This window comes from Oncorhynchus masou, chromosome 15 (assembly GCF_036934945.1).
Source record: "Oncorhynchus masou masou isolate Uvic2021 chromosome 15, UVic_Omas_1.1, whole genome shotgun sequence".
In the NCBI taxonomy this organism is placed as follows: domain Eukaryota; kingdom Metazoa; phylum Chordata; class Actinopteri; order Salmoniformes; family Salmonidae; genus Oncorhynchus; species Oncorhynchus masou.
Window position 1 is genome coordinate 23431286 of NC_088226.1, and position 19999 is coordinate 23451284.

At 42.1% G+C, this 19999-nt stretch overlaps 1 protein-coding gene across 1 annotated transcript; it reads left to right on the forward strand.

Annotated features, from left to right (window-relative positions):
- On the forward strand, positions 1-19347 carry LOC135556003 (proline-rich transmembrane protein 2-like). Its single transcript, XM_064988857.1, has 5 exons — positions 1-281; positions 10415-10667; positions 12645-12931; positions 13515-13647; positions 14513-19347. The coding sequence occupies exons 2-5, from the start codon at positions 10499-10501 to the stop codon at positions 14527-14529; spliced, it is 606 nt and encodes a 201-aa protein (XP_064844929.1). The 5' UTR covers positions 1-281; positions 10415-10498; the 3' UTR covers positions 14530-19347.
- The last annotated feature ends 652 nt before the right edge of the window (positions 19348-19999 follow it).

The window sequence follows — 19999 nt, forward strand, 5'->3', positions numbered from 1 at the left end:
ACAAAAGAGGGAGAGAGAGATGAGGTAGCAACATAGCAAGCACAAGAGCGCAATTTGACATCCCACGGCGTGGTCTGTAGCCTAATTTTACCGTTACCGTTTACCATAGCTTGTATCAAAAGAAAAAGACAATTCGCGGAACTCTGGGTGGAGATTTTAATCGTAGCTTACTGAACTTGTGTTCTCTTTTCTCGCACGTTACATTTTCTGTAATATTTGGAATTGTGATCAAGAAAAGCAAAATGTTAAGGATAATGTTTCATGTCACTCAATAAGATCAGGTAGGCCTAGGTGGATAGCATGCGGTTTCTATGTGATTTTGTTCATATTTTGCTCTCTGTAGTGTACAGTAGCCAGTCTGTAGTGTACAGTATGCACTGCATGTGCGGTTTAAAGTGGGTGTGTCATCATTGTGTGTGCATGCAGACTATGGTGCGCGCGCGTGTGTCTGAGAGAATGCACCAGTCATTTGTTCATTCTGCAATTTACTCCTGTGCATGAGAGAAAGAGCGAGGGAGTGCGGGGAGAGGGTGCATGTGTATTTATGCCTCTCTCTCTTTCTCTCTCTCTGTGTGTGTGTAAGGCAGGCAGGCATGCATGTATATGTGTCTGTAGGCATCTTTATTGTGCATTCAGTGGTTTTCCAAACAGATATGTTAGTCTGCATAAGTCATTGATCATCTTTACATAGAATTTGCTAGAATTTACAGTGTTCCTGCTTTTTTGATGAATTCCATGTGCAATTTACCGCAAGTCGTCGCACACACAAACACGTCTAGGTGGGCTAAAATCACATTTTCCATTATGTGCTCATTCCACTTTCCCCCCCTCCCTTCTCTCCTCCATCCCCTCTTCATTCTCCTCTAGTATGTCAGTCTCACTCCCTGAATTAATTGCAGATAATTATTCTATGTAAATGTCATCAAAATGTACAATATTTATTATAATAACCATTACATTTCCCATGTATGTTTATATTTTCACAACATTCATCTTTGTAAAGCGGGTGGTACTTAGATTTAATTGTATGACTCAACAACGCCTCTTAGCGAAGCCGAACACTTTTTTTAATAAATGACATGTACACACAGTACACTCTAACAACCCTGTCAATGGAATGAAAGTATTTACAGGACAAAGAATATCCGGATGTCAAGTTGTAGAGGAAGTAAGGCCGGGAGTCAGTCAAATTTGCACCTTATCGGCAAACGCATTGCACCTGACTTTTAAAGGTAAATTACGTTAGATAGCAGTATTCCCCGTTTGTTGGGCTTTCGAGATCAAGTGCGCTTATATGTGGTGTCTCAATTAAATAGCCTGTAGGCTATATGCATGGGGGGCGAGTCAGTTGTCTTTCCAATGACATCCGAAGTACGTACGACAGGCGATAGTTTCGGTTCCTACATTGACTAGATATTAAGTATTGATAACACATTTATTTGTCTCTGCCTGCTAAAAGTTGTGCACAACGTAGTTCTAGCGAAGTGCACGTGTCTACTCCTATTCTATTTCAACCCAACTCTGGCTCTCTTTCAAACTACGTCTAGCCTATTGGCTGATATAGCCCAATAATACTTCTAGCCTAAGCAATTAACCGAAATGTCGTTTTTTCCCCCGAATATTAAACAACTAATTGGTCAACGTCGGTTAAATGAGCTCAACGCGCTGTTTCTCTAGAGATACATCCTATCAAGCACGAAAGACATCAAATCAAAAACGCTGCAGAGAATTTCGTTTTTAATAGGCAAATATTAAACCTAGTAATTTGGTAATTCACTACAATAACCAGAATCCATTGCGCATATTCTTCCCTGCAGACCCACACAGACCTCTTGAGAGGAACGTACTCAACTCTGCAATGAGAGGGATAGGGGAAGTTTGGGGTGTATAGTTATACTTCCCGATTGATAGTTGTAGCAGTCTTGAAAGTATGCCATACCTATTTTGAAGAACTATTAAAATAGTGATTTCGTCAGCCCTTCAACATGGGCAGATGTGGCAACCCAATGATCACGTCTAGCCTTTTCGCTAGCCAAGGAGAACTTGGCTCGTTGGGGAGAACAGAAATTACATTAGATGGTTCTCTGGCTGTTGCTGCCTGAGCAGAGATGAGATGATGAAATTAAATAATAGAGTAATATACACAACTGAAATATTTTATTTAAATAAAGTCATGTGAATAAATTATGGTTAATAATAAATGATAAGCAGTAATGGGCCTTCACTACTGTCATGGGGCTCTTATTAATTGCTTCATTCTGAGTTGTTAGAGACAATGGACTGTTTTTAATGTTTTGGCAATTGAGTGTTCTCAATGTGTGCCTTTGGAATTTAAATTTAAAAAGCTGTAAATAATTTAAAGGTCATATTTCATAATGCATTTAATGAAAAAATATATATATCAACACCGAAAACCGTTAATATTTTGTTTTTTAAACGAACTGACCTCAAAAAAGGACTAATCGCTCAGCACTAGGCCCAAAAATCAATGGTACTTTATCCTCATATTTCTTAGGCTATTTTTGCGCATTTTGATCTTGCCTAGGCCAGCAAAACTGCTGTGTAAGCTGTGTAACATACACCTAAAATAACATTGCAGGACTGTGGTCAGGTTCGGGACCAGTTCTTGCAGGAGCGGGTGGGAGTCAGACAAGAAGCCAGTGGGAGCGTGCAAGAGCAGCAGGAGTGTTATGAAGAAATCAGTCCTGCGCAAACCTCTTATTTAAACTTAAACCGAAAATCCACAGTGTTTACAATGAATGTGATCTCCACAAGCGTCGAGAACATTGCCTTTAAGAGGTGCATTGTCGACAGTGCAATGCGCTTGTCAACAACGCACCTTTAATCCATTTACTGCAGTGGGCAAAATCGGCCACACAGTGTTTCTTGGTAGTCTTAAACAAGTCTACTTTGAACAAAAAGTATATACCTCACACAAATGGTTATAAGCTTAAGAAAAAGAAGATACCTGTAACATGTCAGATATAGAGTTTAAATGTATTCAATTGGAGTTTGCATTCCAACATTACACTTTATATACTGTGCATCACAGAAGACTGAAGTATAACAAAACCGTTTGACATAGAAATACCAGATTTTCTGTGTAAAAAAAAAGTTTATTAATTATGAAATTATTAAAATATTAATAACATTCCACCCATGAGGCCACTCGGTCATTTGATTGCAGAAAAGGGCAACTTAAATCCCTGCCTAAGTAAGGAAGTAAGTGAAGGGGTGTAAGTTTGTCTTGTGGACAATATGTAAGAGCCAGGTTAGGTTGATTGCTTGGGGAATTCAAACCGTCCCCACCCTAAACCGAGTTTATAATAATTAAAATTTCATTAACACTTTGGACTCAATTCAATAAAACCCGCATTGCAGTATTTATGCAGTAGCTCTTTTTCCAATGGTCAAATTGTCTAACCAACTACTACTACCAGCTCACTGGACACAGACGTCAATTTAATGTCTATTCCATGTTGGTTCAATGTAATTTAATTGAAATGACGTGGAAACAACATTGATTAAACCAGTGGGAGCCAGGCCCAGCCAATCAGAATGAGTTTTCTACACAAAAGGGATTTATTACACACAGAAATACTCCTTAATTTCATCAGCTGTCCTGGTGGCTGGTCTCAGACGATCCCACAGGTGAAGAAGCTGGATGTGGAGGTCCTGGGCTGGCGTGGTTACATGTGGTCTGTGGTTGTGAGGCCGGTTGGATGCGGCTTATGGTAGAGAAAGGGATATTCAATTCTCTGGCAACAGCTCTGGTGAACATTCCTGCAGTCAGCATGCCAATTGCTCGCTCCCTCAAAACTTGAGACATCTGTGGCATTGTGTTGTGTTACAAATTGCACATTTTAGTGTCCCCGGCACAAGGTGCACCTGTGTAATGATCATTCTGTTTAATCTACTTCTTGATATGCCACATCTGTCAGATGGATGGATTATCTTGAAAATGAATAAATGCTCACTAATAGGGATGTTAACACATTTGTGCACAAAATATGAGAGAAATAAGCATTTTGTGCATATGGAACATATTTGGGATCTTTTATTTCAGCTCATGAAACATGGGACCAACACTTTACATGTTCTGTTTATATTTTTGTTCAATATATATTATTGATCGATTGACTATGACTTTTCAAATGACCGAGCAGTGCTATTTGCAGAGTTAGTTCCAAGTAAATGCTCCAATTCTTCAGCCATTCCTGAACCTGCGACCAAAAACCAAAACAAGTGATCCAATGATTCTGTCTCTATGGCAGGTTTGAATGTATCCCAGCCTTACTATTTGATACGGACTAATCCTTATTACCTCTAATCCTCACTCTAACTCTTATTCAAAATGATAAGAGGGTTGACAGAATTGTCTTATGTCAGATTTAGTCGGTCAAGTGACTGTGATATGTGGTTGTCTAACTTAGCTAACTTAGGTTGTGTAACTTATGTAAGGGAATAGCGCCACGTAAGTGTGACGTCACCTGTCGGAAGACTTTGTTCGCTCACCAGGTCGACTACATTGCAGACTTTACGTTTCACCAAACAATGGCTGAGTACCACATCATCGACTGCGGAGTCAGGCATCAGATTGTTCGATCATATGATGTGGTTAGCAGACATTTAAAACACCTATCAAGGTGTTGTGAGATCTGTCAGGCGTCTGAAATGTAGTCAGCCTGGAACACGACCAAATGCTGAGAGAGGTGTGCAGATAGGAGGGGTGTGGCATAAAGGTTAGAGGGGTGGAGCTTGATGGGTGTGGCTTATCTTAAGGAGGAGTCAGACACAGCTCAGCGTTCAACACCATCGACTAACCTGTACCCCCGCACATTGACTCGGTACCAGTACCCCCTGTATATAGCCTTGTTATTGTTATTTTATTCTGTTAATTTTTATTATTTTTTACTTTAGTTTATTTGGTAAATATTTTCTTAACTCTTTCTTGAACTGCACTGTTGGTTAAGGGCTTGTAAGGAAGCATTTCACGGTAAGGTCTACACCTGTTGTATTCGGCGCATGTAACAAATAAAGTTTGATTTGATTTGATACTTCATGACATTGATTTGATACTTCATGGCAGTGTTAAACAAGTTAACATTTATTTTATATTTGAGATACTTCAAAGTAGCCACCCTTTACCTCGATGACAGCTTTGCTGAGTCTTGGCATTCTCTCAACCAGCTTCATGAGGTATTCACCTGGAATGCATTTCAATTAACAGGTGTGCCTTGTTAAAAGTTAATTTGTTGAATTTCTTTCCTTCTTAATGCATTTGAGCCAATCAGTTGTGTTGTGACAAGGTAGGGGTGGTATACAGAAGATAGCCCTATTTGGTAAAAGACCAAGTCCATATTATGGCAAGAACAGCTGAAATATGAAAAGAGAAATAACAGTCCATCATTACTTTAAGACATGAAGGTCAGTCAATCCGGAACATTTCAAGAACTTTGAAAGTTTTTTCAAGTGCAGTCGCTATGATGAAACTGGCTCTCATGAGAAATGCCACAACAAAGAAAGACCCAGAGTTACCTCTGCTGCAGAGGATAAGTTCATTTGAGTTACCAGCCTCAGATTGCAGCCAAATATATGTTTCACAGAGTAAAAGTAACAGACACATCTCAAACATCAACTGTTCAGAGGAGACTGTGTGAATCAATCCTTCATGGTCGAATTGCTGCAAAGAAACCACTACCAAAGGACACCAATAATAATAAGAGACTTGCTTGGGCCAAGAAACACGAGCAATAGTCATTCGACTGGTGGAAATCTGCCCTTTTGTCTGATGAGTCCAAATGTGAGATTTTTGTTTCCAACCACCGTGTCTTTGTGAGACGCAGAGTAGGTGAACGGATGATCTCTGCATGTGTGGTTCCAACTATGAAGCATGGAGGAGGAGGTGTGATGGTGTGTGGGTGCTTTTCTGGTGACACTGTCAGTGATATTATTTAGAATTCAAGGCACACCTAACCAGCATGTCTACCACAGCTTTCTGCAGTGATACGCCATCCCATCTGGTTTGCGCTTAGTGGGACTACAGTGCCTTGCGAAAGTATTCGGCCCCCTTGAACTTTGCGACCTTTTGCCACATTTCGGGCTTCAAACATAAAGATATAAAACTGTATTTTTTTGCGAAGAATCAACAAGTGGGACACAATCATGAAGTGGAACGACATTTATTGGATATTTCAAACTTTTTTAACAAATCAAAAACTGAAAAATTAGGCGTGCAAAATTATTCAGCCCCTTTACTTTCAGTGCAGCAAACTCTCTCCAGAAGTTCAGTGAGGATCTCTGAATGATCCAATGTTGACCTAAATGACTAATGATGATAAATACAATCCACCTGTGTGTAATCAAGTCTCCGTATAAATGCACCTGCACTGTGATAGTCTCAGAGGTCCGTTAAAAGCGCAGAGAGCATCATGAAGAACAAGGAACACACCAGACAGGTCCGAGATACTGTTGTGAAGAAGTTTAAAGCCGGATTTGGATACAAAAGATTTCCCAAGCTTTAAACATCCCAAGGAGCACTGTGCAAGCGATAATATTGAAATGGAAGGAGTATCAGACCACTGCAAATCTACCAAGACCTGGCCGTCCCTCTAAACTTTCAGCTCATACAAGGAGAAGACTGATCAGAGATGCAGCCAAGAGGCCTATGATCACTCTGGATGAACTGCAGAGATCTACAGCTGAGGTGGGAGACTCTGTCCATAGGACAACAATCAGTCGTATATTGCACAAATCTGGCCTTTATGTAAGAGTGGCAAGAAGAAAGCCATTTCTTAAAGATATCCATAAAAAGTGTTGTTTAAAGTTTGCCACAAGTCACCTGGGAGACACACCAAACATGTGGAAGAAGGTGCTCTGGTCAGATGAAACCAAAATTGAACTTTTTGGCAACAATGCAAAATGTTATGTTTGGCGTAAAAGCAACACAGCTCATCACCCTGACCACACCATCCCCACTGTCAAACATGGTGGTGGCAGCATCATGGTTTGGGCCTGCTTTTCTTCAGCAGGGACAGGGAAGATGGTTAAAAGTGATGGGAAGATGGATGGAGCCAAATACAGGACCATTCTGGAAGAAAACCTGATGGAGTCTGCAAAAGACCTGAGACTGGGACGGAGATTTGTCTTCCAACAAGACAATGATCCAAAACATAAAGCAAAATCTACAATGGAATGGTTCAAAAATAAACATATCCAGGTGTTAGAATGGCCAAGTCAAAGTCCAGACCTGAATCCAATGGAGAATCTGTGGAAAGAACTGAAAACTGCTGTTCACAAATGCTCTCCATCCAACCTCACTGAGCTCAAGCTGTTTTGCAAGGAGGAATGGGAAAATATTTCAGTCTCTCGATGTGCAAAACTGATAGAGACATACCCCAAGCGACCTACAGCTGTAATCGCAGCAAAAGGTGGCGCTACAAAATATTAACTTAAGGGGGCTGAATAATTTTGCACGCCCAATTTTTCAGTTTTTGATTTGTTAAAAAGGTTTGAAATATCCAATAAATGTCATTCCACTTCATGATTGTGTCCCACTTGTTGTTGATTCTTCACAAAAAAATACAGTTTTATATCTTTATGTTTGAAGCCTGAAATGTGGCAAAAGGTCGCAAAGTTCAAGGGGGCCGAATACTTTCGCAAGGCACTGTATCATTTGTTTTTCAACAGGACAATTATCCAACACACCTCCAGGTTGTGTAAGAGCTATTGACCAAGAAGGAGAGTGATGGAGTGCTGCATCAGATGATCTGGCCTCTACTATCACCTGACCTCAACCCAATTGAAATGGTTTGGGGTGGGTTGGACTGCAGAATTAAGGAAAAGCACCCAACAAGTGCTCAGCATATGTGCGTACTCATTCAAGACTGTTGGAATAGCATTCCAGGTGAAGCTGGTTGAGAGAATGCCAAGAGTGTGCAAAGTTGTCATCAAGGCAAAGGGTGGCTACTTTGAAGAATCTCAAATATAAAACATTTGGATTTGTTTAACACATTTTAGTTACTACATGATTCCATATGTGTTATTTTATAGTTTTGATGTCTCCATTATTATTCTACAATATAGAAAATAGTAAAAACTAAAGAAAAATCCTTGAATGAGTAGGTGTATCCACACATTTGAATGGTACTTTATGTATTTAAAATTTTAACTCAACACTAAATTACTTTACCGGATAGAGTAGCTTTTCTGGAGTGGGTAAGTCATTTTATCTGTATAGGAAAGTCGCTAAAAACACATTTTATTTGCTGTAAAAGCATGGTTTAATCATAATGAAAGACAAACACACACTGCTGCTTGCCACAATGTAGGACGAGATGCAATTGCAACTTAGAGAGTGAGAGAGGATGGAGGCTCGCCTCGAAGCGCTGGGTATCTAGTTATGACATGCATAATCTTAATTAGGTCCACAGAATCATACCAACAAAGGAGTGGCTTCTCTGTCCCAGACAACCATACATCATTGTGGATTTTGGCGGAGCCGGTTACTGGTACTGAAAGATTTTTCAGTGGAGTAGTTGTCACAAGCCGTACCACCCTCTCAAGCCGTAGAGCCTGAGAAGGGAGATATGGAGATATGAAGGAAGGAAGAAGTATGATTTTTGTTTTGGTTTTTGTCAATGTACATTTTTTTGGGGGGGGGGGGGGGGTGGATCAAGTTAGTTTTCCCTACCATGTATGGATTTTATTTTTACACTGTTTTTTCAACCCGTCCAGTTGGTGGCGGCAATACACCTGGAATACGTTTCTGAGTGACAGAGTGAGGGCTTTGCATAGGCAGTTTGTTGCGATTTTTGTGGGACTGGAAAAAAATATATATATAACTTTATTTTCTGAACAGAATAGATCACTTTTGTTTTTGGTTTGGGTTCTGTTCCTCAAATAATTTCCTTTATTTTACGGTTTTTGGTTCTGTTCCCTGAACTGGTTCCAAATAGTAATAAGAGAAGTGCCTTTTCCTCTTCCATTTCCTCTGTCTAACATTGCAGGTCTTCAGTCATAGCCTACTCCGTTCTGTTTTATTGCTTTATTGTACTGCATAGTTGTAAAAAAAAAAACGGTTTATTTTCCAAACATTTCCTCTCTTTGAAGAACATCTATTACATTCCCAGAGGCTGTCATACCTATGTGGAAAGATATTCTCATTGGTCAGTCAGTCGGTTGCTACTGGCAACAGTGCATTATTAACAGAGTAGGTACAATGTTTATTGGCAGTAGTCTCAAATAGTATCCTATGTCCCAAATAGCACCCTATTCCCAACAGTATATGCCATCATAAAGTATTCATACCCCTTGACTTATTACACATTTTGTTGTGTTACAGCCGAAATTTAAAATGTATCCATCTACACACAATACCTGTGTGAATACTCATTAACATAAGTATTCACACCCCTGAGTCAATACTTTGTAGATGCACCTTTTGCAGCGATTACAGCTGTGAGTCTTTCTGGGTAAGTCTCTAAGAGCTTTACACACCTGGATTGTTCAAGCTCTGTCAAATTGGTTGTTGACCATTGCCATAGATTTTCTAGTAGATTTAAGTCAAAACTGTAACTCAGCCACTCAGGAACATTCACTGTCTTCTTTGTAAGCAACTCCAGTGTGTTTTAGGTTATTGTCATGCTGACATGTGAATTCCTCTCTCAGTGTCTAGTGGAAAGCAGATTAAACCAGGTTGTCCTCTAGGATTTTGCCTGTGCTTAGCTCCATTCTGTGAAAAACTCCCCAGTACTTAACAATTACAAGCATACCCATAACATGATGCAGCCACCACTATGCTTGAAAGTATGGAGAGTGGTACTCTGCAATGTGTTATATTGGATTTTCCCCAAACATAACACTTTGTCTTCAGGACAAAAAGGGAATTGCTTTGCCAAATTTTTGTAGTATTACTTTAGTGCCTTGTTACAAATGGTATGCATCTTTTGGAATATTTGTATTCTGTACAGTCTTCCATCTTTTCACTCTGTCAATTAGGTTAGTATTGTGGAGTAACTACAATGTTGATCCATCCTCAGTTTTCCTTTATCATAGCCAATAAACTCTGTAACTATTTTGAAGTCAATATTGGCCTCATGGTGAAATCCCTGAGTAGTTTCCTTTCTATATGGTCCCCGGATGTTGCTTACCCGCCCCTCAGATGGTTAGCTGACTACGATTTGGTAAAATGTCAAGTTTAATCTAAGCAGTCCCAATAAAGAAAGCCATTGCTTGCTAGCTGGTCCCTGGTATACCTATATAAAATGTTTAGAAATGCTAGTATATTGTACGGTTGATCAGAACATTGCAGGAGCTCTAAGACTTCCATGCTAACAAACTGGTAATTCGATAACACCACAATGCAAGTAACTGTCAAATGAATCATGTTCTCTATTTCCCCTGTTCATTTCAGTTGAAGAAGATCAAAAGTCCAATCAAGACCAATCAACAAACAGGCCCAAACTACCAGTGAAAACAACATCGTCCGCATTCTGCCATGGCTTCCAACACCAATGCTGCCCCCAGTGGAGCGGAGGGAGAACAGCAGCCGGAGCAGACTATCACCTCCCAGCCAACCAGCGCTGAGCACCAAGAGACAGCCCCTGACTCCAGCCAATCGGAACCCAAAGACCACTTGGCAGTAATCAGCGAGAAGATGGAGACCAGTAAATAAATATTCCACCCCCCCCCCCTCCCTATCCTCCTCCACCCCACCCCGTTCTTCTCCACCCTACCCACCCCAACTTCAAATTAACACCCCTCTCAACACTTTGAGCTCATCTCTGTTGTTGTGATCTACGACTCTACGAATGTTTGTTTTCTAGAGATGTCCCTTCACTTCCCCTTCTCATTGCCCTGAGTGTCTGGCCCTGTCCGTCCGGCAATCACTTAATGCAGATGCATGATTTACAGATAGCAACCTTCTCTTCAGCACCCTTTCTTTTTTTCAATGACTCAATCCTCCCCGCCCTCCACTAGTCTTTCAATTAAACCCTTTCTTTCTATCCCTTTCCAAACAAAAAGTATATGTAGGTTATTGGCTTGACCACACCATACGTCAATCACTTGTGCCCTTCCCCCCCCCAAAAAAATTACGTTTTGAAACTGCAGTAAAAGGGCAGTGATTGCAGTCAACTGTGGTACTTTGGATGCAGTCTTTGCAGCATATAGCAATTATACTGCAGTCTGAATGCAATATTTTTTTCAGAAGGGGTATCGGAGCCATTAGAGAATTGTACAAATATATTGATTTGAACCACAAACAAATGCCTCTGTCTTGGCCTACCTGCACTCACCTGCTCTATCTAGACTGCCTCATGAATTACTGTTGTTGTCAGGTTGTGCAGCATAATTCAGCAAGTGTGTCAATAACAGGATAACCTCGGATTAAAAATCAACACGCTCCAGAACAGTTTTGAACAAATTAATTTCTTCCAAAGTGAAGGAGAAGCAAGAGAGAGAAAGCTCTAGATTACACCTATCTATACATCAGTCGTCGTCAGTGCCATTTAAGATGAGGGAGGACGATTTTTCATGAGCATGACCTTATTTCTATTACATTCTATTGTCAATTCATATTCCATTCACCCAGTTCAATGTAACAGTGATAGGTTTAGGTTACTACATGAGGTTGCTATAACCTAGTCTATGAATGAAAGTTTACAATGTAGGTGCACACAGGTTGAGAGAAAAATTTGAGGAGTCAGACAGAGACATATTCACATGGACAGACAGTGACACATTCAATACCGCCTTGCACACTCTTGCCTGCATCTAGCTGATATAGGGTGTAATCATTAGTCCAACAGTTGCAAACAAAAGTTTCTATTGGACAAATTCAGGTATGTTTGTCCCCATTTTGTTCCATTTGCTTCCGTTTAAGAAACGTTTTTCAACAGAATTTGCAGAATGAATATACCCCTGATCATGCGTAAACACAGTTCACTTTCATAGCAGCCTCATTCTATTCCTACTCACATCTATTCACTCTCCTCTCACCTTTTCCCTTCGCTTGTGGACTTCAATGCACAACACATCAGCTGTATGTGACCAGGCGAAAAAACCTTTCCAAGCCAAACCATAACCGCTACACACAGCCTACATCATTGTCACCATAGTAGCTAAAGTAACATCATAGTCAACATAGTAGCTAAAGTAACATCATAGTCAACATAGCTAATAGAACTAACGCGTTAGTAAACCCGCTACAATCATGCAGTAACGTTACAGTGTACAGCCAGTAAGCAGTTATGCCGGCAGGCCCTGGTGGCAATACATTTGTAAAACCAAAAGCTTACCTTGACTTGGAAGAGTTCCAGTGTTGGGTTGGATAGTCATAGCCAGCTAGCTAACATAGCATCCCTCTGTTTGAGCAGGGTATCTGAGTAGGCTAAACTAGCTAGCACATCGGCTTCTTGTCATTGTTGCTAGTTATCTGACTGTTCGGAATCATAACAACACACACCTTCCGACCACATTCATAGTTTTTGTGACGTTGTCAGCCAACCCATCTATAGATGTTGAATCATGTCTGGATTCCCGATTTTGGCGACAAAACTATGAGGACATTCTCTCCTTCCTTCTTTGTCCCTCCTTTTCACCCTCCTTCCCCTCCTTGCCTCCCTCTACCCACCCTACTACAGGTAATGGAATGTGTGCTGCCGACTCCTCGCCCACATCTTCCATCTCGTCCCCCAAGCGACTGCCACACGCAAAACCAACCAACGGCCGGGCGCGGAAAGGAAGCCGCTCTGGGTCCCTGCTGGGTCATGGGGCAGGGTCTCCCAGGCCTTCCATCAGCCGTCAGCCCAGCACTGTGACAGAAGAGGACAACGGCAAGCCCCCTAGAGACTACCTGATCCTGGCCATCCTGTCCTGCTTCTGCCCCTTGTGGCCCATCAACATCGTGGCTCTCGTCTTCTCTGTTATGGCGAGTGGAACTTTTTAAGTATTTGACATGTGGTTTGTAAGTGTTGTCTGTTAAGGAATGTGTGTGTGTGCATGAGTGCGTGTGATATCTTAAGAAACACCACAAAGATGAACAGCTAAAAGCAGTGGGAGGCCGCGATGTGTTAGTGATCACCTGCTGGGAAATTAACAGAAAATGATGGCCAATGTTCTGGTCAGAAGAGATAGAACTGCCACCCACTGCTTTTAACCTTTTGTCTTCACAGTGAGTTTTGCCTGTGTGTCTGTCTCTCCGTCTGTCTGCCTGCCTGCCTGCATGCATGGGTATATTTGTGTGTCTATGTTGAAGCAGGGGTATGTGAATGAATTACTGTGTGTATTTATTTACATGTCATATCTGTGTTCTTCATGCAGTGGTCCCTTTATATACACCAACTAGGGTCCCAAAATTCCCAGGTTTTCCAGAAATCCCAGATTATGGATTCCTGGATTTCCTGCTTAATTCCCTCCTGATTCTAGGAATCTTCCAACCAGGATTTCTGAACAACCTGGTAACTTACTAGCATTTTGTAACCTAATCAATAATATGTCTCCCTATTCTCCAGTCGAGGAACAGCCTGCAGCTGGGGAACGTTGACGGGGCGCGGCGTCTGGGCCGGAACGCAATGGTGCTGTCCATCGTCTCGCTAGTTGGCGGGGTCATCATCATCATCGCAGCCATCGTCTTAAACTGGGGAAGTGAGTGGCCAAAGTGGCTGAGCTCTCGAGTTCTTGTTGCGGTGCTGTTTTGTGTCTGTCGTTACGTGCAGCTTTTGTTTGTTTGTTTGTGTGTGTTCTATCCTGCTTTGGTCATGTCTGTGTTTGTGCTTGATTTTTGGTGCTGGGTGAGGTTAGTGCCCGTTGTTGTACCTTTTTGTTCATTTTTTTCCCTATCTTGGCCAGGATTCAATCTGATTGCGTTGTCAACAATGCGCCATTTAATGGTAATTTCCTATTGAGTCGACATATGCAGCGTTTACCGTGAATGCGAACGCAGGATCATTGCTTTTAAAACCTGCTTTGTCTACAAACACGATCAGATTGAATCCTGGACTTTGTAGCTCTGTTAACATCTGTTTTTGATTTTCTGTTTGTTGTGGAGGTTGAAGTTTATTGGGAGGAATCTTGTCCTGGAGGCAGAGCTGAGCGGTTCACCACTAGATGGGTGAGCCGCAAAGTCAAAATTGTCTATATCGTAAAAAAGTAATGAGATTTTTTAAAAGTTAGTCTTAGGCATGAGGTTAAGGTTAGGGCAGGGTCAGCTTACAGAACGGGCACACAGGGCATGTGCCCCGGGGCCCCCAACCTCCAGGGTTGGGAGGGGTGCCCTGGAGGTTGGTGCCCAGGGGCAACTTTGTGGCTTGGCCGGCTCGTGATTACCCTGCAGAGCTGCCTCCAGGACAAGATTCATCCCAATAAATGCCAACCTGCGTTTGATATGTCTGGTTCTTTATTTGCGTCCATTTGTGGCTGGTTTAAGTCAGACCGTTTTCAGTGTTTGTACTTCATAACATTATTGATGACATCTTTGCAAACACCCTTGTGTTTTCTCTTTTATTATTAGGTATAATAAAATCCTGAGGTTCACCATGGAAACCAGGAGCAAGATCACAAGACAGCACAAAAACAACCATCCCAACCAGACTTTTCCCCTTTCCTACGATCAAAGCACTATTCTACAAAAGCACCTGCAACCTACAGTATAGTCCCTAGTCTCTTTTTTCTTTGCTGCACGAGCATGTATGGCCTGTAATATGTTCTCTGAAACGGATAGACAAGTCCCTCATCTCTACCTTCTACACCACGGATCCCAACGCTGCCACCAGTGGTGTAGTGCACGGTAAACGTATGTAATCGCCGGATACGCACGTTTTTAAATTTTGCTCAAGTTTTTACCCACCTTTTGCAGACAAATGCATTATTGACCGCGAACAGTGATCAGGAGTTACCCACCTATTTTTGTTGACCACTCGTCACTGGCTGCCGCCATCACTCAGAAAGTCGAAGGCGTCATGTAGAACAACACTGAGGTAGGATAGACAGTGACAACCAGACTGATTCCTCTGAATAAGAGAGACACGTCTAACTCTGGTCAACGATGCCATGATCCCCTGCAATGGTTGCATGAGTCTCTCAGACTGTATTCAAAGTCTCTGCATAGTTTTCTGCTCCTCCCGAGCTGCTCTTCCCAGGCTGCTCCTCCCAGGCTGCTCCTCCCAGGCTGCTCCTCCCGAGCTGCTCTTCCCAGGCTGCTCCTCCCAGGCTGCTCCCCCCCGAGCTGCTCTTCCCAGGCTGCTCCTCCCAGGCTGCTCCTCCCGAGCTGCTCCGAGCGTGACAAAACACGGTGTCGCCGGGAAAGGACATCTGCTTTTGTCTGTACTGGGATTATTTTCTTCCACTGTACCATTCATCTCCAGTCAGTCCACACCACTGTAACACAACCAAGGGATCCTTTTAACTGTGACGTCAGAAAACATCTCACACTATGGGAGCAAGTTAAAGAAGTCAAAGGGAGAGTTAGGGAGGGAGGTGACAGGATTGGAATTGTTCTTTGATAAATGTGATGATGTTGATGGGGGGTGGCTTTTTTGTTCTGAATTTGTTCCATATCGTTCTTTTCTGTAAAGGGAGGGAGGAGTTAGAGACAGATGGGACCATCTGTAGTTTGATTTAGGGAAAAACCTGGGGTCTCCATCTATCTTTGCTTCATCGTCTTTGTTTAAAAATACCTGGAATCTGGGGAGAATGAGCCACTCTGTGTTGGGGATTGAGGCAGGGCTGGTAACTCGCATGCACGCTTACCCCCCCCCCCCCCCCCCCCAGTTACACACAGAGACACAGGCAGGCACACCCATACGGCGGAATGACATTCTCATTGGCTGAGAGAAGGAGGGAGATAAAGAACAGGAGAGGAGAAGAGGGAGGGGAGGATTGGGGATAGCTGCATGGGCTTCAGTCCTTTGTTTGGCACAGATAGAGGCAAAGAGGATGTGTGTGTGTGTGTGTGTGTGTGTGTGTGTGTGTGTGTGTGTGTGTGTGTGTGTGTGTGTGTGTGTGTGTGTGTGTGTGTGTGTGTGTGTGTGTGTGTGTGTGTGTGTGTGTGTTTGCGTGTTTTTGCGTGTGTTTGCGTGCGTGTGAGAGAGAGAGACAGAGAGGGAAAGAGAAAGAGAGATGGTGTGGTGCTTGATACTGATGCAGGATAAAAGTCAGAGAATATACTAGACTGGAAAAACAGACTGAGCAGAGACGGTTCTAGAATAAACACAAAAGACAGGCAGTCATTTTTATTTTGTTGCTTACTCTTCATTTCCCCAGCTTCTGTCCAGTATATACCTCCATATCATCTATTCCTTATTGGTAACTTATTCATTCATTTTACCTTTACTTTAACAGGGTGTCCTATTGAGACCAGGGTCTCTTTTGCAAGGGAGCCATGCATCTTCCAATTCCACAACAACAATGTTATGACAGTCTGCTTGACAGTATTCACACAATTCTAAACATAGTCTACCATCTCTGGTCAGTTTGAATTCATTCCTCTCACTTCAGTATTGCAAATATATTGCCCACTTTACCTCTCACCTCTCTAAGTATGTATTCGTTATCTTTGATGGTTGCCTCTTATGTTCAAATTCTATACAAATGCCTCACTGGGGTGTTTGGTCAGTTGTTACTCTCTCTCCTCCCTGGTCAGTATCAGCTCCTATGTGCTTAGTGTTTGCCCTTGTCTGGTTGTTATTCACAGAGCAGAATGACCTCTTCTCCCTCTGGGAGTCAGTCAGTGTGTCACTGTGTGCCAAAGTCTGGAATGTGAGCCAAGCCACATACAGTAGGGGCAAGGCAGTCTTTTGCTTGACTCTGGCTGAGTGCTCTGTCGGTGTGTGTGTCTGTGTGTGAGTGAGAGAGAGAGAGAGAGAGCAAAAGAGTGTGAGAGAGGAATGCAGTGTAACACTGTGTGTGTGTGTGTGTGTTTTTGTGTGTGTGTGTGTGTGTGTAAAAGATAGTCTTTAAGAGTGTGCGTGTGTGTGTGTGTGTCTGCCCACGGATGCTGTTTTTAGTGGAGAAGCAGTTGAGTCAGTCCCCTCCCACTCAGTTTAAAGGTGTCATATTCCACTTGGCTCCCACATTCCCTTCACTTCCTGAGCCCAGTCCCCTGTGCATGTTTACAGTATCGTTTACAGTGTGTTATACTTAGGAGTTTAATGGAGGCTGGGTTAACTCTAATGCTTTTACACCAAGGACATCTTTAGGTAGCTGAGAGGCTCGTTGACCCGTACAGCGCGTTGTAAATAAATCACATGCATATTTATTTGTCATGACGACACATGATGTTCACGTCCAAAGTTGACTTTTTCCACTGCGATTTGTTTGGGGGTCCAGAATAATCTATGCCAATTTGTTATTTTGAGACTCTGCCCGACCCGACCGTTTGGAGCACTTCCTCAGAACCACCCTTGAGGTCTACGCTAGCTACCATAGAAAGGCTACAATATGGTTGAAAACCAAAGGGGAAGGTTTCACATGAGTGGGAAGGTTTCACATGAGTGAGAATGTTCCACTCTGACAGTGCCAGAGTTTGATGTTTGGAAGGTTAGTGAGGGGGTGTGTCCCAATAATATATCCTTTCTACTGAAGTGTACACTCGTTCAATAGTTCCCACTAATCTAAAAGCATTGGATTAGTGGAGGCATGCAGGGTGGGAAATTCCGTTTTTAGTCCATCAGCCGTGGATGCCCAAATTTGACCAGACACAAAAATATATGTGTTTTTTTTTTCAACAAAAATATGACATGTGGGCTTCGGATTGAACAAAAAAATAAAACTGCTCCAAAATGCTCTGTGTGATCACCCATCGATGTGGCTGGTAAGAAAAAACATTCTACCAGCCAATGGCAAAATCTACCAGCATTTGGCTGGTGGCTGGTTTTCCTGTCCCACCCTGGAGGCATTGGCTAGAGGGAGTTTCTACAATACGTATTGTACCAGTTATTTATTTTCAAATCAGTGAAGGGAAGTTAACAAGTGCACACTTTGGGAGGAAGGAGAGATCATCAGGACATTTCCCAAGTCTCTTGTAACCCCATTCAAGCCAAAGTGTAGCATGTCTGTTCGTACTAACCACATAAGCAAAAAATATTTGCAGCTGAAAGTGAAAGCTGACTTTTGGCTTCTTTTATTTCCATTTCTCAATGGTTGTGCACAAATATGGATATTTAACCTGCTTGCACTATATTGTAGATGTATGTATATATTTATTTATATACCTGATTATGCCTTTGGTTTGATATGGACTGTTATTGAGTTATTAAATGCTATTATTTGTATTATTCCATTATTATCATCACTAGTATCACTATTGTCATGATTATGGTCCTATTTCACTGTTATCTCTGCTAGAGTTGTTGTTCTCTTTATGACAATAGAACAACACAAAGGAAACAATATTCTACAATGGCCTTCGCTGTTATTCAACCCGGTTGGTTTCTGAGCTTCCTTGACAAGAAAACGGCACAAAAAAAAAGCATGTTTACAGTAGTTACACAATTCATATGCAGATACCTTATGTGATCACAACGACGATGACCAACCAGTTCATGAGATAATTTATACACACACCGACATAAATGTCTTGAGTAATCTCCACCTTTTCTTAGTAATTTCCTATTAATCTCTCAGGTCTTTCTTTCTCCCACCAATTCATGAATTCCTTAATTACGGACATAATTATTCCCAACTAATTCATGTTCTTCTGATCCTCCTGTTTTCTATAGATTATCATTATTTTATTATATGCTTTTATCCAAAGCGATACATTTTTACATATGGTTGGTCCTGGGATTCGAACCCACATTCCTGGCATTGCAAGCGCCACACTCTACCAACTGAGCCATGTCGGATCACTTTACAATTATCTATTTGATCCCCTTTCATGTTTGTTGTAAACTACATCCTGTCCAATATAATCTATATCCTGTTTTGATATATTATCTCTTTGGAGGAGAGATCTTGGTTCACTCCCAAATGAAACTCTACTCCATTTCTAGTCCCATGGGGCTCTTGTCAAAAGTAGTGCACTATATAGGGAATATGGTGCCGTTTGGGAGGTAGCCGGTGGTACCAGACCATCGGCCCACTTAGTTAATCAGTGTTGTTGTTCTTATTGTCGTTGATTACAGATCTATAATATAATCCTGAATCAGACATCTGTGCCGACTTGCCTGACTGTGCATGCCTTAATTGACTGCTTTATAAACATACAGTATGAGTATGTATGTACACTACTATGTTAATCCAATATATTGATAAAGCACTCTGTATTGATCTTGATCCTGTTTGATTATTAATGATTATTGATCAAGTTTGAAAGGAACCTTGTGAATAAACCCTAGTTGAGTACGAGCTCTGTTTTACACGGTACATTGCTACACTTGAACAAAAATGTAAACGCAACATGCCACAATTTCTACGACTTTACAGTTCATGTGAGAAAATCAGTCAGTCAATTTGAACAATAGTATCTGGTGTGACCACCATTTGCCTTCATGCGGCGCAACACATCTCCTTTGCAGAGAGTTGGATGGCGGCGGATGTATGGCATGACAATGGGCCTCAGGATCTCGTCACGGAATCTCTGTGCATTCAAATTGACATTGATAAAACGCAACTGTCTTCGTTGTCCATAGCTTATGCCTGCCCATACCATAACCCCACCGCCTCCATGTGGCATTCTGTCAACAATATTGACAGCAGCAAACTGCTCGCCCACACGACGCCATACACACTGTCTGCCATCTGCCCGGTACAGTTGAAACCGGGATTAATCAGCGAAGAGCACTCTTCTTTAGCGTGCCAGTGGCCATCGAAGGTGAGCATTTGCCCACTGAAGTTGGTTACGACACCAAACTGCAGGCAGGTCAAGACCCTGGTGAGGATGACGAGCACGCAGATGAGCTTCCCTGAGATGGTTTTTGACAGTTTGTGCAGAAATTCTTCGGGTGTAAAAACCCACAGTTTCATCAGCTCTCTGGGTGGCTGGTCTCAGACGATCTCG

What these genes read in the sequence shown, in the direction of transcription:
- LOC135556003 (XM_064988857.1), top strand. Translation starts at nt 10,499, where the DNA reads ATGGCTTCCAACACCAATGCTGCCCCCAGTGGAGCGGAGGGAGAACAG. An exon ending in CAGCGAGAAGATGGAGACCA is followed by an intron (nt 10,668 to 12,644) that starts GTAAATAAATAT and finishes ACCCTACTACAG; the next exon opens with GTAATGGAATGTGTGCTGCC. An exon ending in CTCTCGTCTTCTCTGTTATG is followed by an intron (nt 12,932 to 13,514) that starts GCGAGTGGAACT and finishes CCTATTCTCCAG; the next exon opens with TCGAGGAACAGCCTGCAGCT.